The sequence below is a fragment of the Lissotriton helveticus genome, chromosome 4_1, assembly GCF_964261635.1.
Source record: "Lissotriton helveticus chromosome 4_1, aLisHel1.1, whole genome shotgun sequence".
NCBI classification, from domain to species: domain Eukaryota; kingdom Metazoa; phylum Chordata; class Amphibia; order Caudata; family Salamandridae; genus Lissotriton; species Lissotriton helveticus.
This window is the reverse complement of record NC_136063.1, coordinates 508,715,642-508,741,060: the sequence shown is the minus strand read 5'-3', so window position 1 is coordinate 508,741,060 and position 25,419 is coordinate 508,715,642. Positions and strand designations below refer to the sequence as shown.

General features: G+C 46.5%; 1 protein-coding gene across 1 annotated transcript; it reads right to left on the bottom strand.

The window, feature by feature from the left end:
* Positions 1 to 894: 894 nt before the first annotated feature.
* Positions 895 to 21,391, bottom strand: LOC144828705 (aquaporin-4-like). The gene is made up of 4 exons (XM_078687104.1): positions 20,849 to 21,391; positions 20,038 to 20,202; positions 3,216 to 3,296; positions 895 to 2,365 (listed from the first exon to the last, which is right to left on the bottom strand). The coding sequence occupies exons 1-4, from the start codon at positions 21,215 to 21,217 to the stop codon at positions 2,171 to 2,173; spliced, it is 810 nt and encodes a 269-aa protein (XP_078543230.1). The 5' UTR covers positions 21,218 to 21,391; the 3' UTR covers positions 895 to 2,170.
* Positions 21,392 to 25,419: the final 4,028 nt, after the last annotated feature.

The following is a 25,419-nucleotide window of genomic DNA, read 5'->3' as shown; positions in this document are numbered from 1 at the left end:
CCCAGTGGTAGACTGCTTGGATAGGCTTCTCATACACACCTTACAATGCGCCCACTGTGTGTGCACCATTGACTTGCAGAGCATGTCATATTCTCTGTGCCCACCGTCGCCATGTTGGAATGGAAGACTTCTTAGGAAGTACGACATGTAAACCTAATTAAAAAAATTACTGAAAGATATGGGAAACATTTTTATCTCAACCACCTCCTCCAGCATTTGTCTGGCAATGGGCAGAAGAGAACCATCTTGATCTACAGGCTATTTTGGGAAGAATGCATAATAAAACATGCCTGGCATCCTCCAAAAAATGATCTGTGAAGGCTTTCTATAAGCACATGGAGGAGAAATGAAACAATGCTATCACAATTTAGAAATCCAGTGGAAGCCATCTTGTAAGAATAATGTAGTAAAAGGAGGAAAGCTGTTCATTTATGTGAAAATGTATTGTGTTGGCAATGGGCAGACTGTCCAATATACAGCCCTGCCACTCCACAAACACTACCACATGCTTCTATTCTCTCATCACATAAACTCACTCCCCTCTTCATCCCATTCTCATGAACGTAAATCTAATGTCGATCTGTGTTTAGCATGCCTTCATATACAAGTAATCTGAATATGGAACTTGGAAGGTTTCCATGTGGCGATCCAGAGGAAAGCACCCAAAATCTCGAAGGAACCTTAGCCAATATTTTGCAGAAGAAGAGAGATAAAATATCTAGCAGCCCGGGCAGTGTTCAAGGGAGAACCTATGCTCTCACTATTGGTCCATGATGAAGTGATATTCTGCCCAATTTAATGTCTTTACCCTTGATAGGCCCTTTTACCTCCTACTTTCTTTTCTCCGATGAAATTAAACTCAGCTCCCTTTAGACTCTTCCCATAATGCAAGACTTAATTTATTTAAATTTATTACAATGAACACAGACTTTACAAACATTCTTAAGCAATATTACATAAATACAAACACATCAAGACAATTGTACATCTATACAATTTAACAGAAGGTAATGACATTTATATCATCCCTTTACTTGAGTTTGTGTGCATCTTCAGTACTTTTTTCCATTCCCTAATCTCCTTTTCCAGACATGGCATTGGTAGCCAAAATGAATGGTGGTATTCAGACCCTGTTCCCACTAGGGCTTGCACAGTAGGGCAATTATTATACATTCTCTTTATTCGGCTTGCCTTTTAACGCAAGATAGCACATAGCCAGTAGTACGATGAAACTGCGGACTCATTGCCAACGAGCAGTCAGTATCCTTTTTCCAGCTAGCAGTGGCCGGTATGGCCTTCTTACTCGCTACTGTGCCTGTGCATTCATACAACCTCAGCATGTCACTAGTTGTGTCAACATTACACTGCAGGATCATTTACCTTTCACCTCTAGGAAGGGTATCCATAGGATTCTGAACATTTCACACCTTATGTTTTGAGGAATCTGAACAATATGTATGTGCAAAAACTCCAACATGACAATATCAGGCATTGACAATAATAGAGTTCCTAATCTTTAAATGTTACCCTTTTAAGTTAATTTTACAATGTAATATATTGTATTCCTTATTCATGTTCACAGACATTGCTGGTGCATATTCTGTGTGATTTCTTACCATTGTGAAGAACACACTGTACAACAAGGTGAACTTTGTTTGGCAGACAAGTGATTAAATCTTTTTCCAAAACATTTACACCACCAAATAATACTCTGCCACGTATACAGAACATGAAGGGTCTTATACCATTGGCAAAGTCTGCACGGAATGTCTTTGGAAGTTTTCTCAGATAAAGCTTGTTTTTTATGCTTTGGAAATTCCCTACTGTGTCTTCAGTGCACACTGGCAGTCATATAGCAAGTATGATGTTATAGAAATCTACAGCAATGTAAGTTTCCTATGCCCCTGTATTGCACATTCCAATCTAATTTTGAGAGCTACTTTCCCCAATGTTTAATACACAAATTTTTCCAAGAACTCTGTAAACTAAAATGGGACATGAGAACCCCCCAAACTCATCGAAGTGTGTCTGTTTCATTCTTTGGCAGGCTTGCATTCTGGACCAAGGCTATTCTAGGGTTTATATTCAAGTGCACAGTCCAAAAAAGCCTGAACGTTGAATGACCACTCAGTAGGCCTTCAAGTTTAGAAAGTGCTCTCTCTGGGCCGAGCTATGCAGCCGATTCCAGTTTGCTGTATTCACCACCGGGCTGAACAGTTAGTTGAGCAGAGTCTTCCTGATCATCATTTTGAGGTTTTCGAAAACTAGCTTGAAACCTTAATTTACGTTCTGGATCCGGGCAAAACAAGTACTCGTAAACAAAGGCAGCAAGGACACCGCCCATGAAGGGGCCTATCCAATAGATCTGTTGGAGAAAAGAGACAGCGTTGAAAATTAGTTACAAGGATTCCAGATCAGTAGAATGCGTCCCTATAATTGCTACTACAGAATTGTTAATGGAGGCACTCAAAATGTATTTTTTGTTGCAAGCTACCACTAGCCATATTTGAAGTCATGGAACCGTATTCATGGCCTGGAACCGTAGTCATTGTCCACTGGAGGGGGAAAATGCTCCTGGACCATGGGCAAATGGCGAAGCCGTTCATGACATCAAGCTCTTAGAGACGCCTCCTGCCATCTAGACATTGTGTATGATCTTAAAAATCTCTTCAATAAGGTTGACTCGAATAATTTACCAGACCCCATGAAAATACTTGTTGGAAGGCCATCAAAGACTCTTCCTGATGGTAAACTTCTAAGTGTGAGAAATGTGCATAATATGATGAAACACAATTATGCGAAATTACACAAGAATTATGTGAAATTACAAGAAATTCCTAAAACTAGCATTTAACCCTATATTTTATAAATGGATTCTAGGACGCATTTTGGCTAAAACAATAGCACAAAAAAGTGACACTAACAACAGCCGCTCGCATTCTGATTGTTCGTACTGTTCTTGTGCTTCTACGCTTAATTGTTCTGTGATCGCAACATAATTACGCCACGTGGCACAATAGCATATTTTCGGGTATTTGGTGTACCAAGCATAAGAAAAAATGTATGAAATTATGAAATATTACGCAGGCATAATGGAAATTTCGCCCAGGCCTACTTGTAAACTGGACGGAAACTTTATCCTTGATGTAAAATTTCCCAGCCCTTTCTATCAAGTAAGTAAAAAATAAATTAAAGGTATAAAGAGTAATAGTTACCCAGTGGCTGTGCCAGTCATTAAAGACCAGACTTGTACCGAAGGACCTTGCAGGATTCATACTTGCACCTGTGTATGGTATCTGCGGAGGAACAATTGAAATATATTAATAAACAGATAAAAATATTCAAAAAGCAGAAATCATATCTGAGAAATATTTTAACATACATATGTTAAAAAAATATTATAATAACCATACAAGAGCCAGAATTCTCGGGTATGAGCTGGAGTCTATGCCTCTCTTCTCTTTTGAGCTTTCTAACCAGTGGACGTGACAATACTCCTGCCTTTAACTAACGCTTATTAAAGGTGGACAAAAAATAAAAAAAGAAGTTCTGTTTCTTCTGACATGTCTATGCTACGTATATTTAATATGTGCTATGAAAATTAAAATAGCTATCCTTATGTCATGTACTATAGAGCAGATGATCGACCCCTAGATGCATATTGTGTTCCAAACTTTAAAGTACAAGAACCTTGATATCCAAGAAGTGCCTTCTGTTGCACACAGTGGTGGACTAATTAGTCTCATTAGTGATATATTAGTAAGCCTGATTTGGAGGTACAAGAGATTAATTAGTGAGTGGAAACTTCATGAACAAGGTTGCTCTATAAGTGTATTTACACACACCAAACTGTAGCGTGCAAAAAATCTAGTGGCTTCAGAAAAATTGGAGAAATGTAGGAGGTAAACCTGAAGCTTATTCAGCAACAGTGACTACGATAATAGTGCGATGCACCGAATGGCAAATGCAATAGCAAACACCTCCCGCAGATATGTGAGAACTGGAATTACAACAGCATTTAACCCATTCCTACAGTAGGGGCGAACTGTGTTTGACCTGATTTTGGAACTATTGACGAAGTTGTAGGTAGATATTTTTTGCCTGCTCGGTATTTTTGATTCTGGATGTTTGCCAGGTTCTTCTCGTTGCAAGCACATTCCTCTTGCAGAGTTTGACTGAGGTGTTTGTTTGTGCTACTGAAAGGCAACAACCGGTCCAGTTGTCTTCCGTCGTTTAACATCATTCTTTCATCATGGGAGAAATCCGTGTCAGTTTTGGCACCCGAAGAAGCAGTATCTTGCAGAAAATGTGAGTCGCTACAGAGCACTCTTTAGACTTTTCACTGGGTTTACCTCAAAGTGCCTTGGAATTTGAGTCAGTGCTGGCGCTTCTGTAAGGCAAAGTAAAGCAGCAGCCTTGGGGCCCCAACTAGTCATGATGTCAATTTACGACAAAAGGCCCGAAAATAAAGTAATACATGTCATTCTTCGCATCCTGTAGCTAGAGAGAGTTGCAGAAGGCCGACTACCTCGATACTGGCAAGAGGACATTTTGCAAACACCTTTGAGAGCCTCTAACTAGGGGAGCCCTAGTGTAGGTCTCACAACGGGGATCGTCTCTGTATGACCCATTATCAGAAGTGAACGGCCCTTGAATCCCAATGAAATGCTTCTGGAGCTCCCAATTGGGGTCGTTGGACAGCTTGGTGGAATACCTACCTGCTTGACGGCACTCAGAAGATGTGAGACCTACTCTTTACATTTATTTGTTTCACCTGAAACAGGATTTATTACCTACATGAATAGCACTGCTAATTAGGTAGATTAGGGCTCTCTTAGTAGGTCCTGAGGATTTGCCATTGACTCTTTGTGTGCATGCTTAGCCAAGAAACATGTTGACCTCTCTTAGAACCTGGGTTCATTGGTATCCTTCTAGGTTCTAGATCTGCTCTTAATTTTGGCTTGAGTTCTCAGCATCAATGTATTAAAAGGTATTGAAAATCCATAGCCATTTTTAACCACACTTATCCCAAATCTACCATTTTACCCTCTATCCCTCCTCCAAACTAGGTGCAGGACATTACCCAACTGCCATCTCCTGTCAATTTTGGGTAAGGAACATACCTGCGGCAAAGAGTCCCCTAGTTGGGACCCGCTGGGCATTGCAGCACCCACCCAGCGAGGAGCATGGCCCGATGATGAAGCATGCCACTTCGGCAGCTTGTGTATCCGATAAGGGATGCTTCCCCCGTCTGGCCCAACCAATTAAAATACAAAATAAGTATCAACCCCTCTCTGGACCAGCACACCTTTTAGTATGTTTATTTTTCGTCTGATGCCTGAACATGTACACAGCACACGGACACAGTAAAGGGATGCTGCATGTTCATTCCTGCACCATGGTGTTCTTTACAACACCTGGGGCTAGAACATGGCCGCACACCTCAACCTTGATCTCCAGAATCCAAGAAACACTGTGCTTCCACACAAGCTGTACCAATGCATTCTGACAGCTCTTCTGGAATCTAAATCAAAGGCAGCTCTGTGGAACACAGATCTCTGCCAAAGCTCCTCTACCGACCTGTTGCACATAAAACCAGCTGCTACCACAACAGACATGAAGGGGCTAGATCACAGAACATTTTAAACTGGTGCTGTTTCATATGCTTTGCAGTAAGGTAAGGCAGTGCTTGCTGCAAATACCTTTACCACAGTATTATGAAAAGAGATTTTTGGAGGTAATGCTATTTGATAAGAATGTTTGCGCACATTTGCTGTGTGTTGTGGTGGTGATGTGTTATGTTATTGTTGGTGCTGCATTTTTTTAAAAAGATTTTTTATTGATTTTCAATACGGCAAAGCAAGAAACCATTCTTGTATAAAACAATGCAGTATAGCACAACACATTATCACCATGGATATCATTTTGCATTACAAAGTCACCAATTTGCCCATCCTCAATATCTGTAACTAGGCCCTATCCAACAACCCCATAATCATCACAGTTCATCCGAGTCTGAGTCATCATCTTCTCTGTCCGGAGGTGGTTCGCAAATTTCCCCCCTATATTTATTCCATGCCCCCCAGAGTTTATTCCACTTTTTAGGGCACCCTCTACTTCTGAACAAGGTGCTGCATTTTTTTAAAGTGCTTTCGTTATGTTGTACTAATGTTGTTGCAGTTTCTTTTTTAATTACGTTGGTGTGTTATTCCATGTTATATTTTAATTTTGGTGTTAAGTTCCTTTGCGTATGTTATTGTGTTATGTTCTTTTGCTTACTTTTTATGGAGCAACACATACTACTATATATCCGGCCAAAAGCAGCACATGCCTTGAAAGTTCCTGTGACATGCAACCATTTACCACTTTCTAAGGTGGTAAAACAGTGCTGCTCAAGGTCTTTATCTACTAAAGACAACTTTCCAGTGCAAAATACATTTTGTGATGGAAAGTAAATAATAGTTTTTCAGAACTTTGTGTTGCTTGATCACCTTTTATGACTTTGCACCGTGAAAAACTTAGCTACATCTTGTACATTTGCAATATTTCCTGTTTGTATCTTTTATGTAACGCATGTAATCCAAAATCCTTATGTTTTGCAACTGGTTCTTATGTAAAGCGCTCTGACTCCTTCGGGTAAAGTTCGCGCTATAGAAAATCGTAATAAATAAAAAAAAAAAATAATAAGTACCCATTTGTCATTAATTCCTGGTGAATGAGATTAGAGCATTGGTGGCAGGCAGGCGCCTCATGAATGCTCAGTTTGTTTTGAACTTTCTGGTCCAATAGGGTCTCGAGCTGAGGCGGAGTGAAGTGTCTGACTCAAGCTGTAAGTGGCTTGCCACCTCTAGTTTCTGGTTTGAGAGACTTAACTCAGCAACACTTTCCTGAGGGGGCTGAGCTGCGTGAGAGTTGGAAGTGTCCTCTGTGCGAGGTACAAAGTGCCATTCTACACCTGTTAGTGTGAGCAACTGCACCAAAACATGATCTACACCGAGGCAGGGCCTATAGATCTCTGGGGGACACTGTACAGGTGATGTGGAAGGGAGTAGTGGCAGGATTGAAAGTACCAACAAAGATGAAAGCACTTCACGTATATTGTTGGGCACGCTTTGCCCTGTCTGATGTCTGCTCATGGAACTTGTGGACAAACATTCATGTGTGAATGTGACCTGGGTGCTTTTCATGAAAGACTTTAACCTGATCTGTGTTCTGTAGAAAACGGTAGCTATGTCTTCTCGCAGCGATTCCCCTCTAATCTTTTTTTAGATGTTTACCGGACATAGCCCAAGGAGTGTGGACATGGAAATGCGCCATCCAGCGAAGTCCTTCTTCAGGCTACTCGGAGACTATGGGCGCTGCTGGGTACACTGATGTGGTGTAGAGGGCACTATCATTTGCCCAGAGGAAAATCCACCTGGTACCAACTTCCTGTAAATTATCTCACTTATGAGGCCCCTTCTGAAGTCACCAGGACAGGGTAGGAGCCTGGTTGATTATACTATGTGTGTTGATTTTAAGGCTGATGAGAATTATGTATGCTAACGTCAAATACTGTGCCTTGGTTTTGAAAGGGGTCACCTTCTAGTAAAGAAAAGGTCTGACCTTGTTCACTCAGCTGAGAATCACAACGCTTAGCCGAAGTACATCCTCAGATACCTGTTAGCTGAGGAACTTCTCAATTAACACCCGTCCTTGAATTTAAAAGACCATCAGTATAGAAGGGAGTACCAAATAGTTCTCCCTCAGTGCTTACAGAGTAGTTTTTATAATTACTCCGATCATCAGTCCTCTTAATATGAACCTTGGCAGGATGAAAGACAGACTCAGCTCCATAGTCATTCAAACTTGTGACCACGCCTCTCTCCTTGAGTAATGTGCGTTCTTAGATGAGGTGGCCAGCTGTAGACACCGCTTTCTATTTTTAGGAACTCCTAATAGGACCCCGTGCATTAAGTCAGGGCCTTGTGTAAATGTAGACTCACTCTTGACTGGCGGCTTAGCAGTTCCTTCAGAATACATTCTAATTCATGTGCAGAGCTGAGACAATCGTGGTCCGCCAGACTCACCGCCCTTGATCTCTCCTTCGCTAACCTTGACATAACAGTCCAGTTGCTGGCTTTCCTGCCAACGCTATCAGGCATGGCTCGGTTATGTGTTATTGTTAAGGACTTTGTCCAGCTAGCTCAATTGGTCTATTTAATGTCATGAATCAACGTGTGAATCCGCTGTACTATTTTGTACGGTCCCCACTACTAGTGGTGGCACTTGATATCAGGGTCTAGTACTTCTTTTATTTTCACATAAATGGCATTTGGGTTCCCCCAAAGCTGCAAGTTGGCTATGAGTATCAGCCCAATCCAGCAGTCACCTTGTACAAGCAGGCTGGATGGGTGCAGGGACATTTTTTCTGTCTCAGCTACCAAACAGTGAACGTATGAGCGTAGGCGTGGTAGCCTCTATGCCCTATTCTGTACGATATGGCCCGCTTAGATGTACATGTACTGGCCACAGCGTCTGTTGTGATTTTTTTTTACTTCAAGACATTAATTTGCCTCTTGGTCAAATCACACTCAAAATGGATCAAGCTTCATATTTACTTCTTTTGTACAGTTTGGCTTTGCTTTTCACCTAAGAAAATAATCTGCATTATTCAAACTACTTTTATGCAGCGAACAGACTTGGTAACATATCTACAGATCCAACAGAACAATCTATCTACAGATGGGAGATGGTCCGGAATCCATCCATCTGTTTTGTAATCAGCTTGAGTTGCTACAATTCTCATTCGACAGCAGCTCTCGATGACAAGTCTTTACATGCAATGGTATCCCTGGCTCAAAAACTGCCTCACCCGTATCTAAGTCTAGATGCAGAGGCCCAACTGGGAATGAGAAAGCTCCTCTTCATAACGGAAAGCTCCAAACACTTCTTGGTCGACAAATGGCTTTTGGAAATAAACGTAGCCAAAATCGTCGCTGGTTGCAAATGTGAAGTCACTCCAATTCACAATAAAATAGAAGAGTTAAGCCACAATGCACCAACAAGGCACCTTAATGCTACACAGCAACACCCGCCAGACTTACAGCAACATAACAGATTAATTAAAGGAATGTATGGGTCTTCGGAACTTTCCTAAAGAAGCAGGACAAATGATAGATATGAACCTAAGGGAAGATCATTCAGTAGATTTTATTTGAGCAGGGAAAGAACTTTGCCCCTGAAGCTAGCTTTCCTGTTAAGCAGTATCGTAAAATGTAAGTAAGCATTAAGAGGAAGACCACATGAGTAACAGAAATCTCTCCTTGCTTCAGAATCCTGATATCCGGGTACCGGCTATCGCTAGCTAGAGCAGACTAGAGACCTCCACATCCCCAACTCCCCTATGTCTCCTCCGTGGAAGAAACACTCTACTAGTAGGCATCCCCTGCTCCCCCGTTGTGGAGGAAACACTCTACTAGCAGGCATCCCCTGCTCCCCCGTGTCTCCTACATGGAGGAAACACTCTACTAGCAGGCATCCCCTGCTTCCCCATGTCTCCTGCATGGAGGAAACACTCGTCAAGCAGGCATCCCCTACTCCCCCATGTCTCTTGTATGGAGAAACACTCTACTAGCAGGATTCCCTTGCTTCCCCATGTTTCCTGCATGGAGGAAAGACTCGTGTAGCAGCCATCTCCAACTCCCCTATGTATCTTGCATGGAGGAAACACTCTACTAGCAGGCATCCCCTGCTCCCCTCGGTCTCCTCCATGGAGGAAACACTCTACTAGCAGGCATCTGCTGCTCCCCCGTGTCTCCTACATGGAGGAAACACTCTACTAGCAGGCATCCCCTGCTCCCCCGTGTCTCCTACATGGAGGAAACACTCTACTAGCTGGCATCCCCTGCTCCCCCGTGTCTCCTACATGGAGGAAACACTCTACTAGCTGGCATCCCCTGCTCCCCCGTGTCTCCTACATGGAGGAAACCCTCTACTAGCTGGCATCCCCTGCTTACCCATGTCTCCTGCATGGAGGAAACACTCTTCTAGCAGCCATCCCCAACTCCCCAATGTCTCCTACATTGAGGAAACACTCTACTAGCAGACATCCCCTGCTTCCCTGTGTCTCCTGCATGGAGGAAACACTCTTCTAGCAGGAATCCCCTACTCACCCATGTCTCTTGTATGGAGAAACACTCTACTAGCAGGCATCCCGTGCTGCCCCGTGTCTCCTACATGGAGGAAACACTCTACTAGCAGGCATCCCCTGCTTCCCCATGTCTCCTGCATGGAGGAAACATGTGTCTAGCAGCCATCCCCAACTCACCCATGTCTCCTCCAGGGAGGAAACACTCGACTAGGAGGCATCTCCTGCTCCCCGTGTCTTCTACATGGAGGAAGCACTCTATTAGCAAGCATCCCTGCTTCCTGTGTCTTGCAGGCATCCCCTGCTCCCCTCGGTCTCCTCCATGGAGGAAACACTCTTAAAGCAGGTATCCCCTGATCCCCCATGTCTAGCAGGCATCCCCTGCTCCCCCATGTCTTGCGGGCATCCCCTACTCTCCAGTGTCACCTCCATGGAGGAAACACTCTACTAGCAGGCTTACCCCTGTTTCCTTGTGTCTCCTGCATTGAGGAAACTCTCTTCTAGCATGCATCCCTGCTTCCTGTGTCTAGCAGGTATCCCTTTTTCCCCTGTGTCTCCTCCCTGGAGGAAACACTACTCTAGCAGGCATCCCTACTCTCCAGTGTCACCTCAATGGAGGAAACACACTACTATCAGGCATCCCCTGCTTCCCTGTGCCTCCTGCATGGAGGAAACACTCTTCTAGCAGGCATCTCCATGGAGGAAACACTCTACTAGCAGGCATTCCCTCCTCCCCTCGGTCTCCTCCATGGAGTAAACACTCTACTAGCAGGCATCCGCTACTACCCCATGTCTCCTGTATGGAGGAACACTCTACTAGCAGGCATCCCCTGCTCCCCCGTGTCTCCTACATGGAAGAAACACTCTACTAGCTGGCATCCCCTACTTCCCCATGTCTCCTGCATGGAGGAAACACTCTTCTAGCAGCCATCCCCAACTCCCCTATGTCTCCTACATGGAGGAAACACTCTACTAGCAGGCATCCCCTGCTTCCCTGTGTCTCCTGCATGGAGGAAACATTCTTCTAGCAGACATCCCCTACTACCCCATGTCTCCTGTATGGAGAAAAACTCTACTAGCAGGTATCCCCTGCTCCCCGTGTCTCCTACATGGAGGAAACACTCTACTAGCTAGCATCCCCTGCTTCCCCATGTCTCCTGCATTGAGGAAACACTCTTCTAGCAGCCATCCCCAACTCCCCTATGCCTCCTACATGGAGGAAACACTCTAGTAGCAGACATCCCCTGCTTCCCTGTGTCTCCTGCATGGAGGAAACATTCTTCTAGCAGGCATCCCCTACTACCACATGTCTCTTGTATGGAGAAACACTCTACTAGCAGGCATCCCCTGCTCCCCCAAGTCTCCTACATGGAGGAAACACTCTACTAGCAGACATCTCCTGCTTCCCCATATCTCCTGCATGGAGGAAACACTTGTCTAGCAGCCATCCCCAACTCCTCCATGACTCCTCCAGTGAGAAAACACTCTACTAGCAGGCATCTCCTGCTCCCCCGTGTCTTCTACATGGAGGAAGCACTCTACTATCAAGCATCCCTGCTTCCCGTGTCTAGCAGGCATTCCCTGCTCCCCAGTGTCTCCTCCATGGAGGAAACACTCTTAACCCCTTTGCTGCTGCTGTCGGCCGTTGGACGTCGCGCGCACTACCTCCCTGGTGCTTCGCACGTCCAACGGCCGACGCGGCCGCACCCGTTTCTTCGAACGTTCAGCACTGGCGCTGAACGTTCGAAGCAGCAAACGGGTTAAAGCAGGCATCCCCTGATCCCCCATGTCTATGAGGCATCCCCTGCTCCCCCATGTCTTGCGGGCATACCCTACTCTCCAGTGTCACCTCCATGGAGGAAACACTCTACTGGCAGGCATCCCCTGTTTCCCCGTGTCTCCTGCTTTGAGGAAACTCTCTTCTAGCAGGCATCCCTGCTTCCTGTGTCTAGCAGGTATCCCTTTTTCCCCTGTGTCTCCTCCATGGAGGAAACACTAGTCTAGCAGGCATCCCCTACTCTCCAGTGTCACCTCCATGGAGGAAACACACTACTAGCAGGTACCCCCTGCTTCCCTGTGTCTCCTGCATGGAGGAAACACTCTTCTAGCAGGCATCTCCATGGAGGAAACACTCTACTAGCAGGCATCCCCTGCTTCCCTGTTTCTCCTGCATGGAGGAAACACTCTTATAGCAGGCATCCCCTGCTCCCCGTGTCGTCTGCAGGGAGGAAACTCTCTACTAGCAGGCATCTCCAAGAAGGAAACACTCTTCTAGCAGGCATCCCCTACTCTCCCGTGTCTCCTGTATGGAGAAACACTCTACTAGCAGGCATCTCCTGTTCCCTGTGTCTTCTACATGGAGGAAACACTCTACTAGCAGGCATCCCCTGCTTCCCCATGTCTCCTCCATGGATGAAAAACTCTACTAGCAGGCATTCCGTGATCCCCGTATCTAGCAGCCATCCCCTGCTCCCCCATGTCTAGCAGGCATCCCCTACTCTCCGGTGTCACCTGCATGGAGGAAACACTCTACAAGCAGGCTTCCCCTGCTTCCCCGTGTCTCCGCTGAAAAGAGCTCTAGTGCTCGAATGATCAACAGACTTAAGAAATATGAGCGATAACGCCACCCTAGGTGGAAGCATATTTTCTGTAGAGAAGTGTGGCTCAATGGTTAGAGCAGGCAGACCCTGATGCAGTAGTCTGGCCGGGACCAGGGTTCAATTCCCGCCTCGGCGGGTCTCGGGCTCAATTTCCTCGGACCTGATAATTATCGCCTCGGTGCCTATTCTAATCATGAGTCCCACTCTGCACCTCTGGGCAATAGCTTGCTTAATCTCTACAACGGCCCCAACAACGCTGAGGATGCCTGACTTCACCATGGGGGTGCCCAGGAGTGGGCTCCTCACAGGGAAAGGCCAGGAAGGGTTCCTCTGCGGTATTTGTACAAGCGCCGAGATGCCTACGGGTAGTCGTGCGCTATACAAGTGCGTAATCATTTCATTTCATCATTTTCTCTCTCTGCAGGCCAACATCATTCTCAACCCTTTCTGTGTCACCTCCTGGGCGGTAACAGTCACCACAGCACCCTACCTGACAAAAAAATCCATTGCAGCACACAGTGCCATGTCAGCGTCAGACTGTCAACAACATGCCAGAGGACTTAATTTGTGCCGGTGCTTAGCACCGGCAATTAATTATCAGGTCCGGGTCTACACGCAATGCAGCACTTCATTGATTTTGATAGCGCCTTGCACAGAGTGTTACTATTACGGTTGCTTTTGTCATTGACTCATTTAATTTGAAGTAACGTAACACTGACTGGCTACATAAACGTTTGGGATGCGGAAGTGTACGAAATAGGTTGCCGGTGGTGAACCGCTGAGGCGCAAATAACCCTCGACGTGAAGATATCCCCTGCCGCTGAGCCCAGGAAGTCCAGTAATTTAACTTTAGAATGTTGTAGTCCTTGGAAATACCGAGAGCGCCTACACTGGGTAGAACCGTGAGTTTTGCCAATATATACACACACATCCCCAAGGTTAGGGTATGCCTTAGGGTGCGTATACCGCCTGGGGAGGTTTTATCTTGGTCCTGATAAAAGCTTTGCTGAGCTAGCACCTAAAAGCAGAAACATGTCGACCTTTTCACTTCTTTAGGATACATTTGGTTCAAATTTATAACCATTAGTGTCCGATCCACTTAGTTTTAACGATCGTGGGCTGACCCTTTATTAAAGTTATTTTGGGGATCAGTCTGCTATCTTTTAATTCACTATTCACCTTTTTGGCCACCACTTCACACGTCCAATAATAAGTAGCTCCACTGCAATTCGGTCTCCTTGGTGGAACCCTATGATGAAGCATGTCATCAACCATGTTGGTGAGTGAGGGTTCCCTTTTAACGAAGGTTTCTTCCCACTTTTCACACACCCTTGTATTGTGTAGCTTCTTGCTTTAGAGTTGGTATTAGGTTGCACATTTTGGAAACACTATCTTTTTCATTTATTTTGCACCCTTAGTCACTCTTTCGTTGTTTAAGAGTGACTACACAAACTGCCAGGAAGGGTGTGACAGTCCGACTTGGAAACTAGCCCTGCTATCGTCATCATCATGACTCGGGAAAACTTAAAGTCAGTGTGCTGCTGAGCTCCTTGAGTTGAACAGACCGAACGTGAAAGTGAAACAGTCACAGAATGGACTACGGATCGTCGTGTACTGCTGAGGGCGTTTGAGGGGGGCGGGGAGGGGTGGTACTGTGAAGTAGTGTCAGGAAAAGGGTTCTACTGACTGATTCACTGTACATCACTGGCAGAGGCTGTCCTACCTACTGCCTAGGACGGTGCTAGAGCAGTGTTCTTCTGGCGTGCTGCGCGGAAATTTTAAAAACGTCTGTTACAAATAACACAGCAACTGGGTAGTACAAGCAGGGTGAAAATATTTGATTTGTGTGTCACAGCAGTTATATTATTCATTGGTGAAATTGCGTTGGTTGAATTTGTTTCCAATGCTAAATACTGGGATATCTTCTACTCACACACTCACAAGATAAATCACTTACATCCGAGGCCGAGTCAGTGAATGAGTCAGTGTCAGTCCCTACACAAGGCCAGTCGGCTACGGCTGCCGCGGTGTCCAGTGCAGTAAGTGACTGTCTGACTCTCTCCTCCTCTCCTAGTCCCAGCGTGTTGCTGGCAGGGCAGTGGCCCAGCGGCAGCTGTGAGCCTGGCCACATCATGGGCTGGGCTGGGGTTGGCTGAGCCAAGAGGAGAAAATGGAGATTCATGAATCTCAATCTTCTTCTCAATCCCAATAATGAATGAGCGACTCAAATTCGGCAGCCAGCGTCTGTCTCTCGACTCGATAGTCATATGTTGATGGCGGGCGTCGGGTGGGCATGAAGGCCGCGGCACCCTGCCCAGTTTACTAGCACAGTGCCAGTGTTCCCTCCCGGCGGGCGGAATTGGGCTGTATTTTAGTTGTGGGAGGTGGAGCTGTGTGGCAGGAGGCAACGTGCGCAGATTTCAGATTGCATATTTGCCACACCCCAGAATACCCGCACCCGCATGGCCGCCCGCAACCCACAACCACTGTGTCTGAGTCATTGTGGTGGTTCAATCAATGGACCACAGCCTTTCAACTCGGTCCCTGAGTGTGTGCCAGCCATCGCGACCCGACGACGATGTCACGTTGGTGGACTGGAAGGGCCAGCAGAGCAGTAACTGGTACCACAGTACTGAGTACCGCCCCAGCGTCCAAGCACCCAGGTGAGGCAGGCACTGGCAAGATGGCACCTGACTGGCACTAGCCCCCACCGTGGCACCCAATCAGTTGATAAAGCTAGCTACAGCGCAGCAGCAGGCAGCCTAAGGCAGTGGCAGTGCTTTGCACTGACTGACTGACTGTCTGGAGTCAGTGTGTGTGTCTCGGGCCGGCCTGAAGAACTTTGTCTTGACTTTAATAGTTAACTATAGCGGGCGGCATAGTAGTAGAAGCTGCCATGCGCCTGCCGCCAGACCCACCTCACCCCATAATGATCATTATTCAATCATGATGCCAAGAGCAAGGAGAATGGAGATTCACGCTGAATGAATCTCATGCTGGTTCCGATGGTTCTTCTCAATTTGTTATGGCGGTCGCAGCATTTAGTTTAGTGTGTTGATGGGCCGGTGGGTGGGATTGGTGGAGGGGCACTGGTTTGGCATGGGTTTTGGTTCTTTCTAGCCTAGGGTTGCGGCTGTGTGCGCAGTAGGCAGCGTGAGCCAAGTGTGCGCAGTTTCATTTTTTCAGATTGCGCATTTACCACGCCCACCCCCAGCATACCCTCACGGGCCGGTTGGCCGCACCCCACCACACTGAGTCATCGACCCGTTCGCAACAACTTTAACGCCAGTCGCCAGCTGACTAGCCGAGCCAAGCCATAGTACTAGTAGTAGTACTGACACTGCACCAGGTCAAGCAGGCAGGAAGGCTAGCAGTGGCAGGCCTAATGCTGCCCTAAGCTGAGCAGCTGCCTAACTGTCAGTGCAGTGAGTGAGAGCGTGTGCACTATCTGCACTGCAGACAGTCAGTGTGTGTGTCCCGGCCCAGCACGAACGCAAAGTCGCAAACCACTAAGTTTACTTTAATTTAACAACTGGCAGTGGTGTTAAGCAGTGTAAGCAGTGAACTTAGTTAAGTACCTTAACTAGTAGCTAGGTAGCCGCCATGCGCCCACGTCCCACCCACCCACCATCCCATGAATGATCATCATGATTAGGGCTCCCGGTTTTATGGTATTTATTTTTTTGCCATTTCCGTCTGTATTTATCCATATTTATTTTTTTAGCATTTTTTCTGTATTTATCCTCATTTATTTTTGCCACAAGCAAAAGACGACGCTACAGCTAGTATTTTTCCACATTTATTTAAATTGACAATTTTATTCGTTTTCTAGTACAATATAGTCTATATTGTACTAGAAAACAAACATTGACAAATAACAAACATTGGCATAGCCAATAGGTCTTGCCTTTGGGACCTTATAAGTATTTAGTTATGGAGCACAATATCCTCGGTGCAACAACATCAACTGTTGCATGGATAAACCATGGGACCTTATAAGGTCGCAAAGGCGAGACCTATTGGCTATGCCAATGCTTGTTAAGGTTTATGGTTCGATAATGGGGCCACTTTCATGTTGGTGCCAAGATAGGAAGGAAGTGCACGTGAAAGCGGCTGATACATGAATAAATGGGACTGTGCCAGCGCTGGCATCAGGCTATCGTGCTGTGCCAGGCCTCGCTACAACTTACTAGTTGTAACTGCTACAGCCTGTGATGCCCACAATGCTACAGACCTAGAGTACCAGCAGGCTAAGGGGTCCCTGGTCTCAGCAGCAGCGGTCCCTCCATTTAGTTAGTGCCGGCTGTGATGCCAACTTAAAAGGGGCTCCAAATCCAAGACAAAAATAAAATGAAACAAATACAAAGTGGTCGGGGTACCTATTGCATGGACTGCACGTGGCGCCCACTGCTGGAGACAGTGAAGAAGGGGGAGCCGGACTCTAAGCCCCAGGGTGCTTCATGGCAGGAAGCTGCAGCCCCAGTCAGGGCCCAGAGGCGCACATTTACTCTCACAGGGGCTCCCGCAGCATGGGCCAGCAAAGAAGGGGACCATACACTAAACCCCAGTGTGCTTCCTGGCAGGAAGCCGCCACCGCAGTCAGCTCCCAGAGGCAGCTATTTACTCTTGTGGGGGTCCCCCAGGAAGAGCCAGCAAAGGAGGGGGCCCTTCTCTAAACCCCAGTGTTCTTCCTGGAAGGAATCCGCCGATGCAGTCAGGGCCAGGAGGCGCACATTTACTCTCACGGGAGTTTCTTGCTGCGCGAGATAACACAGCTGACAAGCCTCACCCGAGTACTTCACAGGTCTTTAAAAAGACCATTCACATGTTAACGAGGCTTTGTTGTTTCTTTCACCCCTTCTTACCAAACAGCAGATAGTGTCTACCCCCTGTGAGAGCTGCCTTTTACACGGGACACGGGTGGGAGCTACGTGCCCATATATATATTTTTTTAAACGGAAACAGGTGTGGTGCTGTTTGCAAAAGAAAATAAACACAGCCCTGAGATGCCTGGTCTGAAAGGAAACGGGATGGGTGCTGTGAAGCCGGAGGACAGCAATCTAAACAACAACATCGTCAGGGCACCTGACACCTGTAGATAATGTAAATGTGGCAAATGGCTAATGATGAAAGGTGCGTGGGAGTCATTTAGGCTTTAATTGACAGAGTGACCTTAATTTTCACAATGCAGCGAGCGCAGCTAGGAGCGCAAGTATGGGAAGCATACTACCTCCCCGCAAGTGTGGGAAGCCTCTACTACAGCAGGCATCCCAAGTCCATTAGCCACACTTTGCTTCCGTCTGTCAGTGTCCATTTGTTTCTACTCAGTGCCCTGCTCTCCAAAGCCCTTGCCTTATCTTATCTTATCGTGCCTTATCTTCTATTCCAAGTGCCCCGTTGGTAGCAAAATACCCGACGGCAGCGTGGCAAAATTTGCTAGTATTTTGCCGTTTATAAATATAAATACAGAGAAAGGAAATATAGATTTCCGTCTGTATTTATAAGTATAAATCCGTAAAAACGGAAAACCGGGAGCCCTAATCATGATTCATAATGCCAATAACGTGCTGCCCCAGCCCATGCCAAGCCAAACCAACGCTGCTTTTTTTTTGGGGGGGGGGGGGGCGACGGTCGTCAGCAGGGTCACTCCCACGTCACCGTGTGTGGTGGTAGTGCTGTCTGTCTGTCTATCAGTGTAGTGTATCATGCTGCATGAATGATGAGATCATCAGTGCTGGTTGTACACAGGCACACAGGTTTTTTTAACTGTGCTGGCCTCAGTATGGAAGTGGACCCCCAGCTTGCAATTTATGTGCCTGCTGAGACTGCTGATGCTTACTAATGATAGCTCGGGGTCTAAATCCAGGCTGCGCAGATAGATCATCATCTGATGGTCAGTGAGGGTCATAGAGGTTCAGGTTCAGCCTAGGGCAGGTCCATGAGAGGATTGCAAGACCCCCATGTCATCTACAGTAATCCAGACTGCAGTATTCTATAGCACTACGACAGTAGCTGAGGCTATAAAGACGCTATAGACAGCGCATGGTGATGGCATGGAATGGATCATGCAGAAACAAAAACAAGTTGATGGACAGAATGTAGAACAATGTCGTACATTCACCCATGAATGGATCATGGCACCCATGTGGATTGCTGTTGATTCTACGTAAGGGCAGGCTCAGCCAGGCAGATATTACTGTATGCAATGGCATGCCATCATAATTCCCAACGCAGCACTACCATTGATTGGGGCGGCAACTGCAAGAGATTCTCCACTCTGTGCTATGTACACCATGTAGTTCTGATGATGAGAACCTGTGCCACTAACATACAACCACAAGTGTCTCTTTGGGACTTTTTATTGTCCTTTTTTTTTTTTAGATCATGCCCTACCCCAGTATTGTCCTTTCCCCAAATCAGCACATGGAGCACTAAGAGTGACCCTATTTAATGCTTTAGTGATGTTAGCTAATTTATTCCAAAATAGTGCTTCAAGTACACTTATGATCTTTTTCAAAATGTTCACAGGGCAGGGGAACCTCCTGTCAAAACCTTACTATGAGGAAGGCTCCCTTTCGGAAATTCAGATCAGGTATTACATCTGACTTTTAGCAGTGCCTGTTGAAGATGTGGGTGGACTCTAGAGCTAATAGAGTAAGTGGGTGGAGCCAGAGAAAAGTAGGTGTGGCCTGACAAACATTTCAGCACCTACACTTCATATTTTACAAATTAAGCGCTAAAATAAACCTTCTTCTGCTGTGCACCAAGGAGAAACATATAACAAGAAACCAGGCTAACTTACTTTTCCGTCCAGTTCCAAAATGAGCTGAAAAACCATTCTTTGAAGGAAGAAACCATCTGCCATTAAGGAACCTGCCAACTGCTCTTGTTGCCTGAAGCTGCACTTGAATCGAGCCTCCTCCAGCACCGCATTGTTATGTATAGGATTTTGAAGCTCTGTATTTCCCCAGACTTTGTGTATACGTCGCTTGCCTGATAGCTTCGTGAATTCTCAGTTCCAATACACATATATAACCAGCTTTGTATGAAGAATCCCACCATGACCATTACCAGACCACACGAGCCACCTGCTGTTTGTGCTACACTGACATAAGTATACTAAAAATGTAAACAAAATTACGTTTCTCCGTTTCCTCTGTCTGTTTCAAATATACAGCGGTTTAGCTTGGTCGACATCTTATTCATTTTGAATTGCCTCACTTATTTTTTTAGCACCATGTTTTGTGTATCCTTGCGCTGATTATGGATTTTTTACAACACTTGGGACCAGTTTCCTGCAATACTTACTGCAAAAAGATGCCCGATGGTGACCGAAAATCCAATAATCATCGGCACTGGAACTTTAATATCTTTTCTTTTTTTGTCGCAGGAAGCAAAGATTGTGAACACCAGCTGGAAGGTGATGAGAGTTTCAATCAGCAGGGCCTGCCCGTGCGAGATGCTCTTATTCACCTGTGAGACAAGAAATTGAAAAAAAAACAGAAGTGACATCAACTTTTTTTTTTTACTTAAACATCAATCCGATTTTAGAAAGACGATAGATGGATCGTACATCTATGAAAATTTTATATAAAAAAAAATTGCTGCACCCTTCCCTGCCAAAGGGCAAGCCTCGACAGCAAAACACCTCAGGAAACAAAGACAGCTAACATAACTAAGGGAATAAAGACAGCTAACACAAATCAGGAAATAGAGACAGCTGACACAACTCAGGAAATAAAGACAGCTGACACAACTCAGGAAATAAAAACAGCTGACACAACTCAGGGCAAGATTGAAAAATATGATCCCAACGAGCGGGCTCCAAAAAACAAAATGAACTAATGCCCGTCGTGAAACATGATCTTAAGGTATCAAGTGTATATGCCCATTCAGTGATAGTCTAAATTACACTGGAAAAAACGAGTTCACAATGAGCTACGTAGCTGTACCTACCACAGCAGACTCAATCAATGTTCACCAGGATGTGAACAAAAATAATGACAAACTAAGATAAAGACTTTTCAATCAATTTGATTTACACATTCGGGAGAGATATGTGTAATGTAAAAGTCCCTGGAGAGTGAAACCTCCAAAGCGCCATCTATCCCATACTTACTGTGGTAATTCCAACGGGGTGGTTGTCCGTGGGAGTGACGAGAAAGACCACCCCGGTGGCGGCGACGGCCCCGAGGCACTGGATGATGATGTAAAAGAAGCCTTTGGCGAAGGAGATCTTCCTGGTGCACACCATAGCCAGTGCTACCGCGGGGTTCAAGAAGGCTTCACAGATGTGTCCGAAGCAGTGCACCAAGATGGCGATGCTGAGGCCAAAGCAGAAGGCGATGTGGGTATTGCTGGGTCCGGGGGAGGGGGGAAAGGTCACCGTAGACCCCAAACTCACAATAAGGAACAAAAAGACAGCCAAAAATTCTCCTCCCATAGATGTCCAAAACTGCCGGGTCCACACTCCTTTGAAGGCCGTCATCTCAGAATCCCGCGGTTCGCGCGCGCCGGGTGCTGAGGGCCTGCGCTGGTTCTGCACAAGAGTGCTCCTGGCTGAGCGTGACTCGCAGCACAGATATGGGGTGGGGGAGAAGGTATTTATACCGCTCAGCCAAAGAACACGTTTAGCAAGTGGCGACGTGTAGTCGAAACACTGCCTTACCTGGAAACCAGAAACACCCACCCACTGTGGATTCTTTGTCCAGCGCCCCGGGGTGTTTTTCTACATAACAGCTTCCTGTCAGAGAAAAGACTTTTACAGGGTCAAGCAGCTCTATGTGAGCAAGTAATGCAAACCGCAGTGTATTCACCACTGTGCTTATGGGATCTCCATGTGCCTATCAAGCCTGGTTTACCAACACACCAGCCTTAAAGTGGTGCCAGGCATTACAGTGACTTTCTGGATGCAAACACCCACACCTCTTGCCAAAATCAACACTCCGATGTCGTTATCAGACGGGCTACCGTTGCCCGAACATGCTCTGGCGTTACCGCAGGAGGCCACCGAAAGTTCTTTGATGTCACAAGTCAGCGCCCACAAAGCAGAACAGCACACAGAAGCGAGGCTCTTTGTAAAATGTGTCGGTACAGCTGCGGTTTTTACAGGGTAGGTAAACTCAGTGAGAAAAGTTGTTTTCATTTCCGGGGACTGAAAGAGGAAGAATTTCGGAAAACTTCCAGAATGCTTTCGCAATGTGTAGGTAATGTTTTTAAAATATGCTTTAGAGGGGAACGTGTTCTGTTTGTCGTTTTCGTCTATACACAGTCAACCTAATTATTAACAGAGTGATACAGTGATTTACTCAGCGGTTACATTGTGTGTCTGCATGGAGCAGGTGACTGAGGCATGGCCGGACAGGCCATACAGCACACAGGGAAAACCCCGAGTAGGCCAGACAGCAGGATTATGCTCTTGGGGAGGAGGGTGGGCTAAGAGATCCTCATATCATGCACCAGTGAAAGGGGTCCTGAGGGTCATGTAGGCTGCTCCCTGATTGGCTGCTGGAGAAATAATGCTCTTGGATTTGGTAAAAGAGGGCTGGGTATTAGAATATTATATGACAGTCTGTGGCTCATCCTCATCACCATTGTTGAAAAAGGAAGACGCATCAACTGCAGGTAAGATCTTCAGATATAATTTAATTATGGTTCATAGAAAAAGAAGCCACGCCAACTCACAGCCGCCTCTCAGATTCCTTCCTCCAACTACTGCCCATCTAATCTTCTCCTCTGTTGTGACTCCATCCCCAGCATTCTAGGCACGCAATAGGTTAAAGTTACTTATAGAGCTTACTGCAACCCAAAAAGGTATCCTGGCACTCAGGTAAAGAAATATGAAAATATACAAGGGCACTTTCCATGTGAAAAGTCAGGTCTTTAATGCTTTTCAAAATGTTAGTAATCGGAGGACCATTCGCAAGAATGGGGAGTAACAAATTCCAGAGTTGAGCAGCATTAACCAAAAAAGACCATCCTTCCAATCTTGCCTGGTGGAACATAGGCACTGCAACCAACTGGGCAACAGAGGATCGAATCTTGCGACATGGTGAGTGATGGGAAAATTTGCCTTGTAGATAATGACACCCCTTGCCATATAAGGCACGATGGAACAGACAAAGATTTGGGGGCACATTAGTATGGCAGGCGGACAAAGTCCGCCCGCCCTACCAGTGGGAAATGGGACTGCCCGCTAAGGTTGCGGCAGTCCCGTACATCCCATTAGGATGCGCCCGCCACACTGGCGGGCGTCTCCCGCATTTTTAACAATGCGGCAGGCGGTGCTAAAAGCACCGCCTGTCGCAATGCCAAAAAAGCATGTTGTGCTTTTCAATGCACAACGTGACAGGCACCGCACGGTGCCTGCCATGTTGTACATTGAAATGCAGGGGGGTACCATAGGTACCCCATGTGCACCCCCCACTCCCCCGGAGTCTCTGGGGGCCCGCAACGGGCCCCCCAAGCAGACTCCGCATGCCTTTCCTTGGCTGCAATGCCACCACGGAAAGGCATTTCAAAACCAACATTTTAATATGGCTGGCAGTGTCTTTCAGACACCGCCACCATATTGAACCCTTTTTTTCCTGGTCGACCGGGCGGAAAGACCGTCCGCCGCAGACTCCCCAGCCATTGTAATATGGCAGGGGATCATTTCTGCAAGGATGGCGGGCAGATCCCCAGCCGGGCCGGTGTTGACTACCGCCGGCCCGGCGGTGCGATCCGCCCGCCGTCCTAATAGGGCTCTTGGTGTGAAAAATTGGGAGCTATTGCATGGTATTCAAAGCTGCAGATGCAGAAGATAGCTGAGGCCACTCTTAAGGCCTGCACCGCAGTTCTGAAGACACTGAAACAATTTTAAAACCCGGAAGGTGAACCGAGAAATGGGGAGTTACAGTAATCCAAAGGACTAAAAATTGTTGCCTGCACTACTAAAGGCCATACATGGGGTAGTAAAAAAGGAAGCATTTTGTGCAGCAGGCTACGAAAAAAGGAAACAGTTGGTGAGCAGATGGTTGACCTAGCTAGTCAGCAACAACATATAAAATAAAAACCTAAATTTCATACAGTGCAGACGGAGGTGGTGCAGATCACAAGAAGGTTGGTCAAAAGCTATTGGGTAGGTCTGATGGATAAGCATAGCCAGGGTCGAAGAGGACCTCTGTCTTGCCCGCATTACATTTTAAGGAGTTGTCTCCTGAGGAAGCAGAACCAAGAACCCCAATTTTCAGGACACTCCCAAAATATAGATCACCCTAATTCTACCTCTGAAGGCTCTGCTCCAGGTTGATCCTGCATTAATAGGCACCCTCCCCAACATCAATTTCGCAGAGTAATGATCATTAATAACTGGGACCACTCATGAACAGAGTTCTAGATCAGGAGAAATTTTCAAGGGTATTATGACAAAATCTCAAAATCAAGCGATATAGAATTAATGTAATGATGGTTAAAATGCAAAGTCATACAGAGCAGTCATGAATCAAAGACGCAGCAAAATCATAAAGAAATTGGGCAGCATCACTATTAGAAAAGGAATGTCTTCTGGCTCACCCCCAAAACCAAGGGGTTATTATACAAAATTCTTGCATTCCAAACAAAGGAAAACCCAGTCTCATGGTGGCATGATTACACGTGAATTATTCGGCAAAACAGAGTTTTCTATGTCCCTAGTATGTTCATAAGCACTATGGAGAAGTGTGGCACAATGGTTAGAGCGGCAGACCCTGATGCAGAGGTCTAGCCCGGGACTAGGGTTCAATTCCCCGCCTCGGCGGGTCTTGGGCTCAAAATTCCACGGACCGGATAATTTTCGCCTCGGTGCCTATTCCAATCATGGAGTCCCACTCTGCAACTCTGGGCAATAGCTTGCTTAATCTCCACAACGGCCCCCACAACGCTAAGGATGCCTGGCCTCCACCTTGGGGGTGCCCAGGAGTGGACACCTCACAGGGAAAGCCAGGATGGGTTCCACAGCGGTATTCGTACAAGCGCCTTGAGACCCTTGCGGGTGAGTAGTGCGCTATACAAGTATCAATTTACAATTTTAACCGATTCTAAGAGAACACCCAGCATTTTCTGTGTTATTGCTATCTGTTATATCTTTGAGCATTCTAGTAGCTGGGCGTGGGTGGAGTCATGGGGTGGAGGAAGAGGAGGGGCACGAGCAGGAAAGGGTTAGTTAGAGCAGGGACAGGGACGAGGAAGGAGTGTGTTAATAAAGCTCCTTGAACATCAAGTAGTGTCTGTCATTATTGCATGCACGACACTACAGCTGGCGACAAGGGTGGGATGAAGTAACCTGCCATCCCCACATTGAGGAAACGAGTGTCCTGTCCCTGGGCAGCACCGAGAAGTAGTCACCGTCGCGACACGTGTGCCCCCAGAGAAGATCGCCGCCTGAGGACCCAGGCCAGCGACAGCTGTGACGGCTCCACGATCCGTCGATCGTGTGGAGCGCTGCCGAGTGAGTGCTGAAATAAGTTTGCTGCCGAGAAGTCATTTCACGCCAAAACGGGAGCTCACCCCAGATGCGTGCAACTTGGCAAGGCGTCGGAAGTGGCAGCGAGCGAAGCAACAGAATCGCGAGCCTACCGTGACCCCTTCGTGAAGAAGTTCCAGAGAAAGCAAGTGGAGTGCGGCTGCTACAGTGCTGCTGACAAGATCGGCGATCCGATGAGTCTCAGTAAC